The sequence below is a fragment of the Oncorhynchus kisutch genome, linkage group LG14 (genome assembly GCF_002021735.2).
Source record: "Oncorhynchus kisutch isolate 150728-3 linkage group LG14, Okis_V2, whole genome shotgun sequence".
In the NCBI taxonomy this organism is placed as follows: domain Eukaryota; kingdom Metazoa; phylum Chordata; class Actinopteri; order Salmoniformes; family Salmonidae; genus Oncorhynchus; species Oncorhynchus kisutch.
This window is the reverse complement of record NC_034187.2, coordinates 18,567,888-18,587,238: the sequence shown is the minus strand read 5'-3', so window position 1 is coordinate 18,587,238 and position 19,351 is coordinate 18,567,888. Positions and strand designations below refer to the sequence as shown.

At 42.1% G+C, this 19,351-nt stretch overlaps 1 protein-coding gene across 2 annotated transcripts in view; it reads right to left on the bottom strand.

The window, feature by feature from the left end:
• Positions 1-19,351, bottom strand: part of LOC109904218 (apoptosis-stimulating of p53 protein 1) — a 47,405-nt gene that overhangs the window by 26,487 nt on the left and 1,567 nt on the right. The window contains exons 2-5 of one of the 2 annotated variants that reach the window (XM_031787973.1): positions 14,338-14,485; positions 12,767-12,879; positions 12,237-12,257; positions 11,060-11,113 (exon numbers count right to left, since the gene is read on the bottom strand). In XM_031787973.1, the coding sequence (XP_031643833.1) occupies positions 11,060-11,113; positions 12,237-12,257; positions 12,767-12,879; positions 14,338-14,485 (336 nt within the window). Of the gene's footprint in view, positions 1-6,102; positions 6,210-11,059; positions 11,114-12,236; positions 12,258-12,766; positions 12,880-14,337; positions 14,486-19,351 lie in introns of those variants that run through there. The other variant, XM_031787968.1, reaches the window with a different exon arrangement.

Below are 19,351 nucleotides of genomic sequence, written 5' to 3'. Positions count from 1 at the left end.
GGAGAGCAGAGATTAATGGACAAGCACTTTACTTAGGCAATCATAATACAGAACGCAACTGCATCACAACACAAATGCCCAAAGAACAAGTGAGGCAGCACAAAGTACAAAACCCAAGTACAAAGTACCGGCTGCCACAAAGCACGGGGTATAAAACCAAACCTGGAGCAAACCAGCCGGAAACGTGCAAAGTGGATCGGCAATGGCTAGAAGACCGGTGAAGTCGACCGTCGAACACCCTCCGCACAAGGAGAGGAACCGACTTCGGTGGAAGTCGTGACAGTTGGTGCGTTTTTGAAAGTATACTTTAAATATACAGTATCACAAAAGTGAGTACACCCCTCACATTTTTGTAAATATTTGAGTATATCTTTTCATGTGACAACACTGAAGAAATGACACTTTTCTACAATGTAAAGTAGTGAGTGAACAGCTTGTATAACAGTGTACATTTGCTGTCCCCTCAAAATAACAACACACAGCCATTAATGTCTAAACCGCTGGCAACAAAAGTGAGTACACCCCTAAGTGAAAATGTCCAAATTGGGCCCAAAGTGTCAATATTTTGTGTGGCCACCATAATTTTTCAGCACTGCCTTAACCCTCTTGGGCATGGAGTTCACCAGAGCGTCACAGGTTGCCACTGGAGTCCTCTTCCACTCCTCCTTGACGATACCACGGAGCTGGTGGATGTTAGAGACCTTGCACTCCTCCACCTTCCGTTTGAGGATGCCCCACAGATGCTCAATAAGGTTTAGGTCTGGAGACATGCTTGGCCAGTCCATCACCTTTACCCTCAGATTCTTTAGCAAGGCAATGGTCGTCTTGGAGATGTGTTTGGGGTCGTTATCATGTTGGAATACTGCCCTGCGGCCCAGTCACCGAAGGGAGGGGATCAGGCTCTGCTTCGGTATGTCACAGTACATGTTGGCATTCATGGTTCCCTCAATGAACTGTAGCTCCCCAGTGCCGGCAGCACTCATGCAGCCCCAGACCATGACACTCCCACCACCATGCTTGACTGTAGGCAAGACACACTTGTCTTTGTACTCCTCACCTGGTTGCCGCCACACACGCTTGACACCATTTGAACCAAATAAGTTTATCTTGGTCTCATCAGACCGCAGGACATGGTTCCAGTAATCCATATCCTTAGTCTGCTTGTCTTCAGCAAACTGTTTGCGGGCTTTCTTGTGCATCATCTTTAGAAGAGGCTTCCTTCTGGGACGACAGCCAAGCAGACCAATTTGATGCAGTGTACGGCGTATGGTCTGAGCACTGACAGGCTGACCCCACCCCTTCAACCTCTGCAGCAATGCTGGCAGCACTCATACATCTATTTCCCAAAGGCAACCTCTGGATATGACGCCGAGCACGTGCACTCAACTTCTTTGGTCGACCATGGCGAGGCCTGTTCTGAGTGGAACCTGTCCAGTTAAACCGCTGTATGGTCTTGGCCACCGTGCTGCAGCTCAGTTTCAGGGTCTTGGCAATTTTCTTATAGCCCAGGCCATCTTTATGTAGAGCAACAATTCTTTTTTTCAGATCCTCAGAGAGTTATTTGCCATGAGGTGCCATGCTGAACTTCCAGTGACCAGTCAGTATGAGGGAGTGTGAGAACGATGACACCAAATTTAACACACCTGCTCCCCATTCACACCTGAGACCTTGTAACACTAACAAGTCACATGACACCAGGGAGGGAAAATGGCTAATTGGGCCCAATTTGGACATTTTCACTTAGGGGTGTACTCACTTTTGTTGCCAGCGGTTTAGATATTAATGGCTGTGTGTTGAGTTATTTTGAGGGGACAGCAAATTTACACTGTTATACAAGCTGTACACTCACTACTTTACATTATAGCAAAGTGTCATTTCTTCAGTGTTGTCACATGAAAAGATACTCAAATATTTACAAAAATATGAGGGGTGTACTCACATTTGTGATATACTGTATTTTGTGGTGGGTCAGAAGATTACATACACTCAATTAGCATTTGGTAGCATTGCCTTTACATTGCTTTACTTGGGTCAAACGTTTCAAGGTAGCCTTCCACAAGCTTCCCACAATAAGTTGGGTGAATTTTGACCCATTCCTCCTGACAGAGCTGGTGTAACTGAGTCAGGTTTGGAGGCCTACTTGCTCGCACATGCTTTTTCAGTTGTGCCCACAAATTTTCTGTAGGATTGAGGTCAGGGCTTTATGATGGCCACTCCAATACCTTGACTTTGTTGTCCTTAAGCCATTTTGACACAACTTTGAAAGTCTGCTTGGGTTCATTGTCCATTTGGAAGACCCATTTACAACCAAGATTTAACTGATGTCTTGAGATGTTGCTTCAATATATCTATATAATTTTCCTACCTCATGATGCCATCTATTTTGTGAAGTGCACCAGTCCCTCCTGCAGCAAAGCACGCCCACAACATGATAATGCCACACGGTTGGGATGGTATTCTTCGGCTTGCAAACCTCACCCTTTTTCCTCCAAACATAATGATGGTCATTATGGCCAAACAGTTCTATTTTTGTTTCATCAGACCAGAGGACATTTCTCCAAAAAGTACGATCTTTGTCCGCATGTGTAGTTGCAAACCGTAGTCTGGCTTTTTTATGGCGGTTTTGGAGCAGTGGCTTCTTCCTTGCTGAGCGGCCTTTCAGGTTATGTCTACATAGGACTCGTTTGACTGTGGATATAGATACTTTTGTACCCGTTTCCTCCAGCATCTTCACAAGGTCCTATGCTGTTGTTCTGGGATTGATTTGCACTTTTTGCACCAAAGTACGTTAATCTCGAGGAGACAGAACTCATCTCCTTCCTGAGCAGTATGGCGGCTGCGTGCTCCCATGGTGTTTATACTTGCGTACTGTTGTTTGTACAGATGAACGCGGTACCTTCAGGTGTTTGGAAATTGCTCCCAAGGGTTTTGGGTAGCTTCCCACAATAAGTTGGGTGAATTTTGGCCCATTCCTCATGATGGAACTGGTGTAACTGAGTCAGGTTTGTAGGCCTCCTAGCACACACACGTATTTTCAGTTCCTCCAACAAAATGTTCTATAGGATTGAACTTTGGAAGTATGCTTGGGGTCATTGTCCATTAGGAAGACCCATTTCTAACCAAGCTTTAACTTCCTGACTGATGTTGCTTCAATATACAGTATCCTCCTCATGATGCCATCTATTTTGTGAAGTGCACAAGTCCCTCCTGCAGCAAAGTACCCCCATAACATGATGCTGCCACCCCCTTGATTCACAGTTGGGATGGTGTTCTTTGGCTTGCAAGCCACCCCTTTTTTCTTCCAAACATAACGATGGTCATTATGGCCAAACAGTTTTATTTTTGTTTCATCAGACCAGAGGACATTTCTCCAAAAAGTACGATCTTTGTCCCCATGTGCAGTTGCAAACCGTAGTCTGGCTTTTTTATGGCAGTTTTAGAGTAGTGGCTTCTTCCTTGCTGAGAGACATTTTAGGTTATGTCTACATAGGACTCATTTTACTGTGGATATAGATACTTTTGTTCCTGTTTCCTCCAGCATCTTCACAAGGTTCTTTGCTGTTGTCACAAACCCAGCTATAATTTCTATAATTACACACAGCACCCAGTCAGCCATAAGGGTCCATCCATCTGGCCACCCCTGCCTGAGCCCTGCTCTGTTGTAGCCACAGCTCACTCCCTTACAACACAGCACATCCAGTAGCAGGTGCATTTGGAGGCAGCAGGAGTAATGACCATAAAGCTAAATTCAGCGTTCAGAGCCAGAGGCTAGAGGTCGACCGATTAATCGGAATGGCCGATGAATTAGGGCTGATTTCAAGTTTTCATAAGTTTATGTCATTTTTGGACACCGATTTAAAATCTTTCTTTTTTTCACCTTTATTTAATCTTTATTTAACTAGGCAAGTGGTTAAGAACACATTCTTATTTTCAATGACGGCCTAGGAGCGGTGGGTTAACTGCCTCGTTCAGGGGCAGAACAACAGATTTTCACCTTGTCAGCTCGGGGTATCTAATCTTGCAACTTTACAGTTAACTAGTCCAACGCAATAACGACCTGCCTCTTGTTGCACTCCACACGGTGACTGCCTGTTACGCGAATGCAGTAAACCAAGGTAAATTGCTAGCTAGCATTAAACGTAACTTATAAAAAACAATCAATCAATCATAATCACGAGTTAACTACACATGGTTGATGATATTACTAGATATTATCTAGCGTGTCCTGCGTTGCATATAATCTGACTGAGCATACAAGCATACAAGTATCTAAGTATCTGACTGAGCGGTGGTAGGCAGAAGCAGGCGCATAAACATTCATTCAAACAGCACTTTCGTGCGTTTTGCCAGCAGCTCTTCGTTGTGCGTCAAGCATTGCGCTGTTTATGACTTCAAGCCTATCAACTCCGGAGATGAGGCTGGTGTAACCGAAGTGAAATGGCTGGCTAGTTAGCGCGTGCGAATAGCGTTTCAATCGTCACTCGCTCTCACTGAGCTTTGGAGTGGTTGTTTCCCTTGCTCTGCATGGGTAACGCAGCTTCGAGAGGTGGCTGTTGTCGTTGTGTTCCTGGTTCGAGCCCAGGGAGGATCGAGGAGAGGGACGGAAGCTATACTGTTACACTGGCAATACTAACGTTCCTATAAGAACATCCAATAGTCAAAGGTTAATGAAATACAAATGGTAGAGAGAAATAGTCCTATAAAAACTACAACCTCAAATGTATTACTTGGGAATATTGAAGACTCATGTTAAAAGGAACCACCAGCTTTCATATGTTCTCATGTTCTGAGCAAGGAACGTTAGCTTTCTTACATGGCAAATATTGCACTTTTACTTTCTTCTCCAACACTTTGTTTTTGCATTATTTAAACCAAATTGAACATGTTTCATTATTTATTTGAGGCTAAATGGATCATATTGATGTATTATATTAAGTTAAAATAAGTGTTCATTCAGTATTGTTGTAATTGTCATTATTACAAAATATTATTTATTTAAAAATCAGCCGATTCATTTGTATTGGCTTTTTTGGTCCTCCAATAATCGCTATCGGAGTTGAAAAATCATAAAAATCGGTCAACCTCTAGTCCAGGCGGCCCATTATGACATATTTTCAAACCTCAGTTGATTGACTCTTATCGAGACATGGACACATGTTACAACGTAACACAAACTATTTAGTCTCCTCTGCTGTGAACACTGCAGCAAGCTTTTGAATACATCCACTAGCAGGTGCATGTGGGGGCTTAAATCAAATCAGAGTTTACTGTATGTGAAAAAGCAGGGAGTGTCCACTGTCTAGTAAGACCACCTGTTATTTTATCACTTCTGGCCTTATGAACAAGATCCACTGGAATTCTGACCACGCCAACAATCATCAGACTCATCCCCAGAACAGCCCAAGATCCCACCCAGCACAGCTGTGAACACACACAGAGCCAGACGGTCCAATGGTTGCCATGACCAAACTAAGCTCTCCACACTTTATGTCTAAGGAAGGTAGGACTGGACATACAGACTCTGTATTCCAGAGAGATGGAGAGAGAGAGATAGAGAGTGGGTAGAAAGAAGACAAGGGAGAGACACTGAAAGAGAAACAATGAGAAGAGCAAAAAGGTGCTGGCGTAGGCACTGCCTGTTTCTCCACCAGCCTGTTTCTCCACTAGCCTGTTTCTCCACTAGCTGAACTTCACATGGACTTATGACAGTGAAAAACATTTATTCTAACCGCTTTCTGAAGTTTCAGCAAGATCTGCAGGCTGACAGTCTGAGGCCAGTAACACAAAGTAGGCCTACATATAAATGACAAGACACACACTTTCCTGACAGTGTCCTTACTACTCCACCCTGTGAGAAACTGATGATGCAGAGAAATATGAAAGTGCTAAGAATCAAGACGGTACAGTAGAGTATACATTAATACAGCAGTGCCACTAACACATAGCCCTCCAACACAAGCTCCTGAGTGTCCCCCCCACCCACACACATACCCACCCACCCACACACACACATACCCACCCACACACACACACACACATATATCCACGTATACACACCCACACACACAGAAATCAAAGTCATATCTCGGATACACAACTTACCCCTAGAATGAATGCACTCCTTCCTTTGACAATAAACAGAAGGGAAAATCAAAGCCAATTCCACAAGAGGACTGACTGTTGAGACGGACAGGTGAATTCAGTGACAGACCAGGAGAGTCTGGCTGCATGGCCACAGCCCATGAATAATGAGACCAAAGAATTAATCCCAAATGGCTCCCTATTCCCTTCCTACATAGTGGACCACAGAGAATAGGGTGCCATTTGGGACACAGACCAAGAATCCTCTTAACACAGTTATGTCATAAGACTATTGTAATCCATGAGGACTGACTGACTGAGATAACCAATCCTGAATAAAAGCACTCACTCATAACTAAAGGTAGATGCACTGTTGCTAAAAGTGCTAAAGTTACTATGTTAAATTATATACTAAGTTATCTGCTTCTTTTAAAACATTCATGGCTGAATCTGAACTCGGACATATGTGTGTTTAACTACCTTTAGATTACACAGTGAGTGATGCACGAGTATGTCAAGTTAGGACTCAATCTGAAGATGAGAGTTTAAGAACACCAGAAATTAGCAGGTACTAGGACATAAAACCAGGTCAAAAGGTCATTCGATAAATCAGAAAAACCCAACCAGGAAGAAACTACAGTACAGGCATAAAACTACATCAAAAGTGGAGAAACAAATCACGTCTCCAAGCAGCAGTAATCATGTAGTTCTTATATAGTAAATTGTAATGGAACAGATCATAAACTGTGAAACTAAATTGAATTGCTTTTGAGCACTGCCTTGAGACAGTATCTAGCAGAAATGATTGACATTTGACACAAAAATAATACCAAACAAAGCAGTGGGAATTCCAGCATGGGTCAGAGATGCCAGACCGTAGTAAGTTTATCTCCTGCTTACACATGGACAAATTCTAAGGGAACTGTAATCATGCCTGTCACTAAGCCTTTTCCTAATCCTCTACAAACAGACACACACTCACTCGAGCACTCTAACACACCAAATCGTTGCCTCCACTACAAAAGATATGATTTTTTTTAAATGTAAAAAATAAACATTTGCCATCAGGGATTGGGAGACTAGTAAGGATCGAGGGAAAGATGAATGGTGCAAAGTACTGGGAGATCCTTGATGAAATCCTGCTCCAGAGCACTCAGGACCTCAGACTGGGGCGAAAGTTCACCTTCCAACAAGACAACGACCCTAAGTACACAGCCAAGACAAAGCAGGAGTGGCTTCGGGACATGTCTCTGAATGTCCTTGAGTGGCCCAGCAAGAGCCGGGACTTGAACCCGATCTAATATCTCCGGAGACACCTGAAAATAGCTGTGCAGCGACACTCCCCATCCAACCTGACAGAGCTTGAGAGGATCTGCAGAGTAGAACGCGAGAAACTCCCCAAATACAGGTGCGCCAAGCTTGTAGCATCATACCCAAGAAGACTCGAGGCTGTAATCGCTGCCAAATGTGCTTCAACAAAGTACTGAGTAAAGGGTCTGATTACTTAGGCAAATGTGATATTTGCACTCGCACATCTGAGTAATCTTATTTGCAGGTGCATGGCAACAATTGAACAAGATGAAGGAAAAAGGAAACCACACACTGCTCTTGATAGTATCACCGATATTTAATAAGCTTACGTATCGGCCACACGGCCTTCGTCAGAGTTTTCGTGATAAAAATAAATAAAAAATTGCACCTTTTATGTAGACCTAGCCCCACCCACATCCGTTCTACACATCAAAGGGGGTTGGAGGTAAAGAAAAAACAAATAAGTGCTACCAAATATAACAATATGCATTTCAATATTACAAAAGTGTATAAATAAGGCGTATTGAACACGTCTGTGAAATCTCAATGAGGACATAGTAAGTTTCCATTAGTCACTGGGTACATCGTACGAAAAACGTCAGAATAATCTACAAGAGACACATTTCATGTTCAAATTCACAACATAACATACATAGCATTTCATCATTAAGTCCTTTAGGAAATCATGTCTGGAGGGTGAAAATCCAAAAACATTCTCTTTTACTCAAGAGTATAATTAATATCTCCTCCCCTGTCTGATATCTTAACTTTCTCTATGCCACAAAATCTAAAAAAGGTGGAAATGTCATGCTTCAGGTCATTGAAATGTACAGCGACTGGATAATCCCTGTCGTTTCTCCTGATTGAATTTTTATCTTCACTAATTCTCTGTTTGAGAGAGCGGGTGATTTTACCGACATAACAGAGCCCACATGGACATTTAATAATGTAAATAACATGGGTGGTGGAACACGTAATAATGTCATTTATTTGGAACCGTTTTCCTGTGTGTGGGTGCCAGAAATATTCACACTTCATCATATTGTTGCACTGTGCGCATCTTCTGCATTTTAGCTACCATTTGATAGATGGCGTAAAATAGTTTGGCTGATTTTCTTTTGTGGCTGGCAGTTGGCATGAACCAATTTATCGCGTAAATTGCGACCTCTCCTATACGTGGAGGATATTTAAATTCAGCCGGTAAAACTGGGGCAGATGATAAAATATGACAGTGTTTCTTGACCACACCTCCCACTTTTCGCGAATTCAAAGTATATGTAGTTGTGAACATTACGGACTATTCTTTGGCTTTAGCGGGTCTTTTTTGTAGCAGTTCATCTCGTGTTTTTTCCAATGCCAAATTATGAGCTTCATCCACACATTGTGACGAATAGCCTCTTCTTAGAAACCTAATGCGCATCTCAGCTGCTGTTTCTAGATAATCCTCTGTGGAGTGGTTTATACGGCGCAGTCTGAAAAATTGGCTTCTTGGAAGTCCTCTTTTTAATGGCTCAGGGTGGAAGCTGTCCCCCTGTAATAAGAGTATTTCTGTCCGTTTATTTTCTATACAGAGTTGTAAACAGGGTTCAATTTGATTTCTCAATCCACATATCGAGATAATGAACACGTTGAGTGTCACGTTCAATGGTGAATTTGAGATTAGGGTCAATGTCATTGAGTAGTGCCATAAAATCTGACAGTTCTTCTTCAGTTCCTTCCCATATACAAAACATGTCGTCAATATATCGATAGGACTTTATTCAAAAATGGATTCTCGTTTTCATTATTAACAAAACGTTCTTCAACAAGACATATATAGAGGTTAACATAACTCGGAGCAAATGTGGAGCCCATCGATGTTCCATTCGTTTGGAGGTAGTATTCATCATCAAACCGGAAATAGTTATACGTCAAAACATATTCAGCTCTAGAATGAAATTTGTTGGTGGATATTCATTAGTATCTCTGTCTCCCAAATAGTGTGCTATTGCTGCCAGCCACCCCACATGGGGAATGCTGGTATGTACACTCTCAACATCTAATGTGACCAAAATACAGTCTTCTTTTAAACCCGTTATTGGTGAGATCTTGTTTATGAAGTCTGTAGAGTCTTTTACATATGATGGCAATGCTTGCACATGGGATTTAATAAAAGAGTCTACAAAGTTCGACAATGGCTCTAGCATTGAGGCTATTCCTGCAACCACTGGTCTGCCTGGATAGTTGCCTTGTTGTGTTTTAGGTTTGTGTAATTTCCGTAAAATGTACAGGCATGGACGTATGGCACATTTGCAGCAAAGATATTCATATTCAGGTTTTGAGATCAGGTTGTTTAATAGGGCTCCAGATTAGAGCATATTTCCCTTTGGAACACCTGCGTGGGATCAACACTCAGTTTTCTATAGAAACGTTCATTGCTGAGTTGTCTCTGAAATTCTTCTTTATATTTTTCATAGTCTAAAACAACCACAGCACCCCCCTTGTCTGCAGGTTTTATAACCAAAGATGAATCTTTCATTAATTCATCGAGTGCCAGTTCTTCTGTTCTAGTGAGATTCTTCTGAATATGGTTTGTTTGTCTCGTATATACTGACATGGCTTCTTGTTCGACTAACATACAATAGGTATTAATCGAGGAGTTGTTAACCATGGGACATAATTTGATTTTGGGCTTAAAATGGGTACCAGTTCTTTGATGTGTTACTAGGCCCGGATCAGTGTTTTGCGAAAACACATGCTTAAATTGAATATTGCGAAAGAATTTAAACAGATCTACTTTCGTATCGAATGGTTTATCTGTACATGTAGGTACAAAAGAGAGGCCCTTAGATAAGACTGAGACTTGAGCGTCAGAATCAATTTTAGAATAAGGCTGTAACATAACAAAATGTGGAAACAGTCAAGGGGTCTGAATACTTTCTGTATATACTAAACAAAAATATAAACACAACATGTAAAGTGTTGGTCCCATGTTTCATGAGCTGAAACAAAAGATCCCAGAAATGTTCCATATGCACAAAAAGCATTTTTTCTTAAATGTTGTGCACAAATTTGTTTACATCCCTATTGGTGAGCATTTCTCATTTGCCAAGATAATCTATCCACCTGACAGGTGTGGCATATCAAGAAGCTGATTAAACATCAAGATCATTACACAGGTGCAACTTGTGCTGGAGACAATAGGGCCACTCTAAAATGCGCAGTTACTGTATGTCACACAACACCACAGATGTCTCAAGTTGAAGGAGCCTGTAATTGGCATGCTGACTGCAGGAATGTCCACCTGAGCTATTGCCAAATAATTGAATGTTAATTTCTCTACAATAAGCCACCAACGTCGTTTTAGAGAATTTGGCAATATATCCAACTGGCCTCACAACCGCAGAACACGTGTAACACTCACAAACACACCGAGTTTTAGTGACCCACTATGAAATCTCTAGGCGTGAGTGACCAAGGAAGTGCTTGGCATTACAGTAAAAATTCTCTGGTGCCTATTTGGCCCTATGGATAGGAATTATTAGGACTTGAAATGTCAAATCATGACGTCATACAGCCTTCCTTCCCATTCACACACACGCAGGCAGGCATTATGCCAGGAAGTGTGTTTGGCTAGGTGATTTACTGCAGTGTGTGTGTTTTGTTTGTTTGTGTTGTGAGGACTTACCCTTTCCTCACATGACTGGTCTGAGCTCCCTCCACTGCCTCTGTTGGACTGTTCCTGAGAGAGCTGGCTCCCTGCATTGGAAACAAGGACAAACAACTAGTCACTAACACAGCATGGATACATAGCATTACAGCATTAACAATATACACAGTGTACAAAAAATTAGGAACACCTTCCTAATATTGAGCTGCACCCCCTTTTGGCCTCAGAAAAGTCCAAATCCGTCAGTGCACGGACTCTATAAGGTTTCAAAACCGTTCCAGAGGGATTCTGGCCCATGTTGACTCCAATGCTTCCCCCAGTTGTGTCAAGTTGGCTGGATATCCTTTGGGTGGTGGCCAATTCTTGATACAAGCTATTGAGCGTTAAAAAACCCAGCATCGTTGCAGTTCTTGACACAAACAGGTGAGCCTGGCACCTACTACCATAACCCGTACAAAGGCAGTTAAGCGTGATAGATGGCTTCATGAGGAACGAAAATTATGTGGGTATATTGAAGAAACATCTCAAGACATCAGTCAGGAAGTTAAAGCTTGGTTTGCAAATGGGCCTTCCAAATGGACAATGATCCCAAGCATACTTACAAAGTTTTGGGCAAAATGGCTTAAAGACAACAATGTCGTGGTATTGGAGTGGCCATCACAAAGCCCTGACCTCAATCCTATAGAAAATTTGGGGGCAGAACTGAAAAAGCGTGTGCGAGCAAGTAGGCCTACAAACCTGACTCAGTTACACCAGCTCTGTCAGGAGGAATGGGCCAAAATTCGCCCAACTTATTGTAGGAAGCTTGTGGAAGGCTACCCGAAACATTTGACCCAAGTTAAAGAATGTAAAGGCAATGCTACCAAACACTAATTGCGTGTATGTAAACTTCTGACCCACTAGGAATGTGATGAAAGAAATAAAAGCTGAAATAAATCCTTCTCTCTATTATTATTATGACATTTCACATCCTTAAATAAAGTGTTGATCCTAACTGACCTAAGACAGGGATTTTCTTATTAAATGTCAGGAATTGTGAAAAACTGAGTTTAAATGTATTTGGCTAAGGTGTATGTAAACTTCCGAATTCAACTGTATATGAGGAATAAAGTGACTGTGCAACAGAATATATATATATTTGTAAAAATATGAATCACATTTATATTTGGCGTACCCCCGACGGCATTGCTTGTACCCCAGTTTGGGAATACCTGGTCTATAGTATAGATAGCTAACGTGATAGGAAATAGTGAACAGCGGTAAACTCCTCTCTTTACTACAGGCTAATTCATTCACAGAGGCCAGTTCCAACTTCCCAGGCCTTTTTTACACCCCCAGTCAGATCGCAGTCTCCCTGCCCTCCACCCCTGATTGGGCCACAGTCAGGCGGGAGGACCACACAACATGTTATCGTGTGACTCCAAGTTTACTTCTATATGACGGTTTTATATCAATATTTGCACATAAAAGGGTTTCCACCGACATTTCTCGCATAATGCATTTTACAGACACAAAAAAATCCCGCCTTGTCTAGCGTATTTTGTCGACATTTCGAAAATTTACCGACAAACATTCTGTTTCCATCAGGCCTGTCATGATTTTTTTTATACAACATTACTTGCGTAAAAAAATTGGATGAAAACCTGGAAAGAGACAGTAACGGAGTTTGCAAGAGCACAACCAGATCTGGGACCAGGCAAGGTCTACCAAGGCCAAGTCACCCACCCTGGTCTCTGAGGGGGAGTCTTCATGTCTCAGGTAGAACCTGACCTCCATCCTCCTGGGACCCCACTCCTGCAGGTGCTCATACATCAGGTGGTCAAAGGGGATCACTCTCTCTGTGGAGGACAAGGAGAACAGAGTTAGAACATAGTTCTATTATATACAATACTAATAAGGGGATTACTCTCTCTGTGGAGGACAAGGGGAACAGAATTAGAATATAGTTATATTATATACAATACTAACAATTGTCTCACTTTCTCTGGGCGGTAAAAGAAAACAGGAGTTGTTGTTAGATACATAGACTAGGGTGATTATCTATTGGTGATTGTAAAGTGACATGGTGGGTTGATTGCCCCTCAGCCCTGATCATCATTAGAGATGAACTAAGTACATTCTATTAACAGAATGGATAAATGACATAAGCCCCCATGGCTAAACTCTGGTACTGAAGCACTGTATTGTGCCGTGATGAAGAGAAAAGAACCCATGACAGTCAGGCCAACCTTGCCAATAGCTAGTTACTATATTTTCCCCTCACCTGTGAAGTCATTGAAATAGAATTACTAGAACACATGATTCACTGTCTGTCTGGGATGTACAGGCCTGGGTTTTCCTGGATAAAAAATGTGTTTGCAAATTTCCTGCAATGTTATGCATTTGCCATGGGTAATAGTGTTTTATTTGCTCAAACATAATAACAAAATCAATACGGCTAAATTCATAGTTTTGGGATTTTTCAATTCCCCCTGACTATTTAGCTTTTATTTTGGTGATGGTTAGTTCTCAAAGATTATTAAAAAAATATATAGAGTACGAGTCAAAAGCTTGGACACACCTACTCATTCAAGGGTTCTTCTTTAATTTGACTATTTTCTACATTGTAGAATAATAGTGATGACATCAAAACTATGAAATAACACACATGGAATCATGTACTAAGCACATTTTTTTTTAAACAAATCAAAATACATTTTATATTTCAGATTCTTCAAAGTTCACCTACTCTGCATCACAAAGACATGGAGGTTGGAACCAAAAATCTCAAATTTGGACAGATTTACACTGGTCTAATGTCCATTGCTGGTGTTTCTTGGCCCAAGCAAGTCTCTTCTTATTGGTGTCCTTTAGTAGTGGTTTAATTACAGCAACTCAACCATGAAAGCCTGATTCACGCAGTCTCCTCTGAACAGTTGATGTTGAGATGAGTCTGTTACTTGAAATATGTGAAAACATTTGTCACGGGAGGAGAGTTTGTGATTACCCAAGTAAGAGATCTCAATGATGTCTGGCTGTCAATGATGTCCATTTGCCTGTATATATATATCAAGACATTCAGTTCAATAGATGAATCTAAAACTTGGAGGAGATCGCTAAAATTTCCATAAGAAAGTCATGAAGCAGAGGCAAATGATAAAATAGTGCTATCCTAAATATCTGTAAAGCTAAGATTTTTAACTTGTCAGCTCAACACCAGTCAGTCAGTGAACCATTAAACCAGTGACTTAAACCCAAAGGTTAGGGGTTGAAGGTGAGGTTTAAAGTCAGAGATTAAAGCCGAAAGTGTCACTTACCGTTGCCCTTCCAGACATCAGTCAGGTGACAGCCACCTTCTCCGGCCTCCTTACAGAACTCCACCACGTCTTTACATGTGGTCTCTGGGGTGATGGGCACCTCTGGCAGCATCTGCTGGCTGTCGCTCAGGTACACTGTCAAGATCATCTACAGAAGGGAGACAGAGATATAGCTGGTCAAGCATACTATACATCTCTGACAAGGTATCGCCTAGGCACATACTTATTTGCCCTAGAAAAAACTATTCTATTGTAGTAATACCAGACTACTGGTAATATCGGATTAGCAACTATACAACATACATATGGCAGAAATGTTCATGCATGTAACCCAGAGAGGAAAGCTCTTGTAACAGGAAATGTCCCCTTAACTCTGGCTGTCCTCTAGCCTAAATACATTTCCATCAGATGCTTTGCCTCAAAGTCAGAGGCAGTCAAGAGGGAGAGAGACTATTGATGACATAGCTGAGCGATAGACATTAGAGGAGAGATATTACAAGCACAGACCGCCAAGACAACATGCTTAGAGTAAGACAGTGATTTTGTATGTCTATTGTTTAGCTGGATGTTTATGTGTCCATGGTCAGTGTGTCCTGTTCCTCCTATTCATAGGTTGCTTTGATGCGTTTCTAATACCTTTTAAGACTTTTTCTGGTAGATGTTTTGGAAGACTCCCTTTCCATCTGTAAGACAATAAATCAAAGCCTTTGCTTATTCAACATTTTTAGGATGGAAAATGGTTGAAAAATGTATATATGCCTTCATTTAAAAAAAACATATAGCCTCCTATCTTCCATTTGACACCACATTTGAAATGCTCCTATGAACTTCACATGTTGGTGCTCATGGGTCCTTTTACATGTTGGTGCTCATGGGTCCTTTTGCATGTTGGTGCTCATGGGTCCTTTTACATGTTGGTGCTCATGGGTCCTTTTACATGTTGGTGCTCATGGGTCCTTTTACATGTTGGTGCTACTGGGTCCTTTTACATGTTGGTGCTCATGGGTCCTTTTACATGTTGGTGCTCATGGGTCCTTTTACATGTTGGTGCTCATGGGTCCTTTTACATGTTGGTGCTCATGGGTCCTTTTACATGTTGGTGCTCATGGGTCCTTTTACATGTTGGTGCTCATGGGTCCTTTTACATGTTGGTGCTCATGGGTCTTTTTACATGTTGGTGCTCATGGGTCTTTTTACATGTTGGTGCTCATGGGTCTTTTTACAGGTTGGTGCTCATGGGTCTTTTACAGGTTGGTGCTCATGGGTCCTTTTACAGGTTGGTGCTCATGGGTCCTTTTACAGGTTGGTGCTCATGGGTCCTTTTACAGGTTGGTGCTCATGGGTCCTTTTACAGGTTGGTGTTCATGGGTCCTTTTACATGTTGGTGCTCATGGTTTTTTTTACATGTTGGTGCTCATGGGGCTTTTTACATGTTGGTGCTCATGGGGCTTTTTACATGTTGGTGCTCATGGGGCTTTTTACATGTTGGTGCTCATGGGGCTTTTTACATGTTGGTGCTCATGGGGCTTTTTACATGTTGCTGCTCATGGGGCTTTTTACATGTTGCTGCTCATGGGGCTTTTACAAAAACATTTATAAATATGATTTGCAGTTAAACTAGGCAGTGACATCATCATTTCCAGATTGACAATCTGTTGTAAACGGAAATGTGGGTTAATCTGCAAATTTGGGTGGCAAGAATTTAAAAAATGTCTCTCTCTTAATGTCACCACCTCCTCCTACCTGTCCAACAGAATCATCCACTAGGATATACATAGACAGAGCTATTTATACCCAACAGCTGCCTGACACTGGTCCCTTGGTCTGTATAAACCACTGAGCCCTCTGCGGAAGGCTCAGCCCAGCCCCATAAGCATGTCTAAACCACAGACACACCAACCGAGACAAGCCCTGAAATGGAGCTGCACGTCCCATCCACAATGTAAGGTAATCTCTCCCTGCCACACGCAAGGACGGGGATAGACAGTTTGAGAGGAGGAATTCTGTAAATCTCAGTTTACAACCCTGAGCAAGCTATAATAATCTGATTATGGCGGTTGTAAACGTGTGCGTGTGTCCACAGGGTGACAAGTGAAAACATACACCAGGAGAGAGAGAGAGAGAGAGCAAAAACAAATCCAGGAAGGTAAGGTTATTGTCCCCTCACTGTGAGGGAAAAAGATCATGTATTTTTTTTCTCCTTATGGATTGGCCTGTAGCCTTGACTATATAGGGGCTGCGTAGAATCAAACAAAAACCAACCAAGGGTGATAAAACCCAAACCAGTCCTGAATTCATCATCACTGCTAAAGATTCTGTTTCCAAAAAGCAACAATTTGTGAGCATGCATCTCTGACCTCCTCTGTCCTGCGTCACTTAACCTGCTCAGAGGTTGCTGTTGTCTCTCAATGAAAGGTCAGAAGCCACACACAAAGAGCTAGAGTGGCTAAACTAGCCTCTGCCTAATAGTATTAAACACTCAGTCACACTGAACAGCCTACTCCATGTTAACATTCATAACAAAATCCCACACAGTCAGGAAACTTTTCAAATCTACAAAGACACCACACATGCTTACAGTACAACAAGATACAATACCCAATCATATGCACCAGAAACATTGTCCCCAACCACATACATACTGTGCCTCTCCGGTGTCCTCACCCGAACTACACTCATTAAATAACAAAAAACATCAACAGCCCACCAAACTCTTAAACTTGTGCAAACACATAACACCTTAAAAACATATAATCACACTGTCCAGCTTCCCAAAATGACTCCTAGCCAGCTCTGGATGCCATTTGCTATTTTTAGCAACAGCATATTTATTTAAATAATAAATAAATCACCTTTATTTAACCAGGTAGGCCAGTTGAGAACAAGTTCTCATTTACAACTGCGACCTGGCCAAGATAAAGCAAAGCAGTGCGACACAAACACAGAGTTACACATGGGATAAACAAACACAGTCAATAACACAAAAGAAAAGTCTATATACAGTGTGTGCAAATGTAGTAAGATAAGGGAGGTAAGGCAATAAATATGCCATAGTGGCAAAATTACAATTTAGCAATTAAACACTGGAGTGATAGATGTGCAGAAGATGAAAGTGCAAGTAGATACTTGGGTGCAAAGGAGCAAAAAATAAATAACAGTAAAGGGATGAGGTAGTTGGGTGGGCTATTTACAGATGGGCTGTGTACAGGTGCAATGATCGGTAAGCTGCTCTGACAGCTGATGCTTAAAGTTAGTGAGGGAGATGTAAGTCTCCAACTTCAGTGATTTTTGCAATTTGTTCCAGTCATTGGCAGCAGAGAACTGGAAGGAAAGGCAGTCAAAGGAGGAGTTGGCTTTGGGGATGACCAGTGAAATATACCTGCTGGAGCACGTGCTGCTATGGTGACCAGTGAACTGAGATAAGGCAGGGCTTTACCTAGCAAAGACTTATAGATGACATGGAGCCAGTGGGTTTGGCGACGAATATAAAGCGAGGGCCAGCCAACGAGGGCAGGCATGGCTAAGAGACTCACTCACTGCTTGTGGGTGTATGACACCAGGCAGTAGAAGGATAGGGGTTGGTGTGTCAGTGAGTTAAGGTGAGGATCGTAGCCAGGGTGAGGGTGGGTGTGCTGGTAAATGCAGCCAGAGCCAGACCAGGTGTAACATCATGAATTAGATTCCCAAGGAACAGGCTGTGTGAGGCAGAGAGAGATAAGAGGCACCTGGTGACACTAAGCAGACCAGGATGTCACTGTGACAGGGCACGTATAGGAAGAACAGGACACTCACTGACCACGGGAAATAAGCATCCAGCTAAACAACACACAGACACACACACTTCTTGTTCAAACTACAGGTGTAGAATCTTAAATTTGATCACCATGTTGTTGCAGGAAATTTCCAGGAAATGCAAACTTGTAGTGCATTCAAGGTTTAAAAAGGCTTCTAAAGTTTGTAATTTTTACTATAAAATGTCAGACTGGATTTGTCCTACAAAAATGTCCATTAATTATAATCCACACAATTATTCACATTTCCTGTTGCGGCAGGATTATTTACTGATGTGAGAAACAGATTAAGTTAAGATCCCACATCTGTACCATTCAAAACAGAAACAACCTAGCAACCACACAACTAAAACCTGCTGAGAGGAGAAACAACATTCAGACAGGCTGATAGGAAATTATTCCATTGTAGAAAACAAATGATGCCATCCCATCTTTTCGATTTCACTTGATATTCGGTTTGAGGAGTGAAGAGTTGAATCTGTACTGACTGATTCCAATGAAGCCCAAATCTAACGGTTGTGCCAGCAACACTCCGGGCCTTGCCAATAGGCGGCAGGGTAGCCTAGTGGTTAGAGCGTTGGACTAGTAACCGCAAGGTTGCAGGTTCAAATTCCTGAGCTGACAAGGTCTGTCATTCTGCCCCTGACCAAGGCAGTTAACCTACTGTTCCTAGGCCGTCATTGAAAATAAGAATTTGTTCTCAACGGACTTGCCTAGTTAAATAAGAGGAAACAAGAAACAAAACCAGGTGCTGTCACAGTGGGCCTGGAGCTGGGCTGACTGATGAGCCACTGCCTGGAGAGCCTGTGATGCACAGACCTGTCACGCAGACCTCATCTACCAGGCAGACAGAGAATGATGATGATGTGTGATTTATAAACAAAGTGTATTTTATAATAATCATTCAAGAGATTTTCAAAGTATCTCTTTATCATTGGATGGATTTGCAACGTGTCTGTTGGGTGGAAGACATAATGTGCCATTTTTAACCAGAGCCCATACTTCCATGACAGACAACAGAGATAAGAAACCAGAATGCAGACAGTTTGATGTTTCAGAGTCCGAAACACTCTGGACCACCTGATTTAGTGTCCTGGCTAGCTGGCTTCCCTTTGCAGCACAGAACAGTCATTAAATTATCCATAGCAACCACTGTGTAGGGGAACGGGCTTGCCTGGCACCACTAAAAGAGCTAAAATCCTGTTCTTCCAGAGATTGTTGAA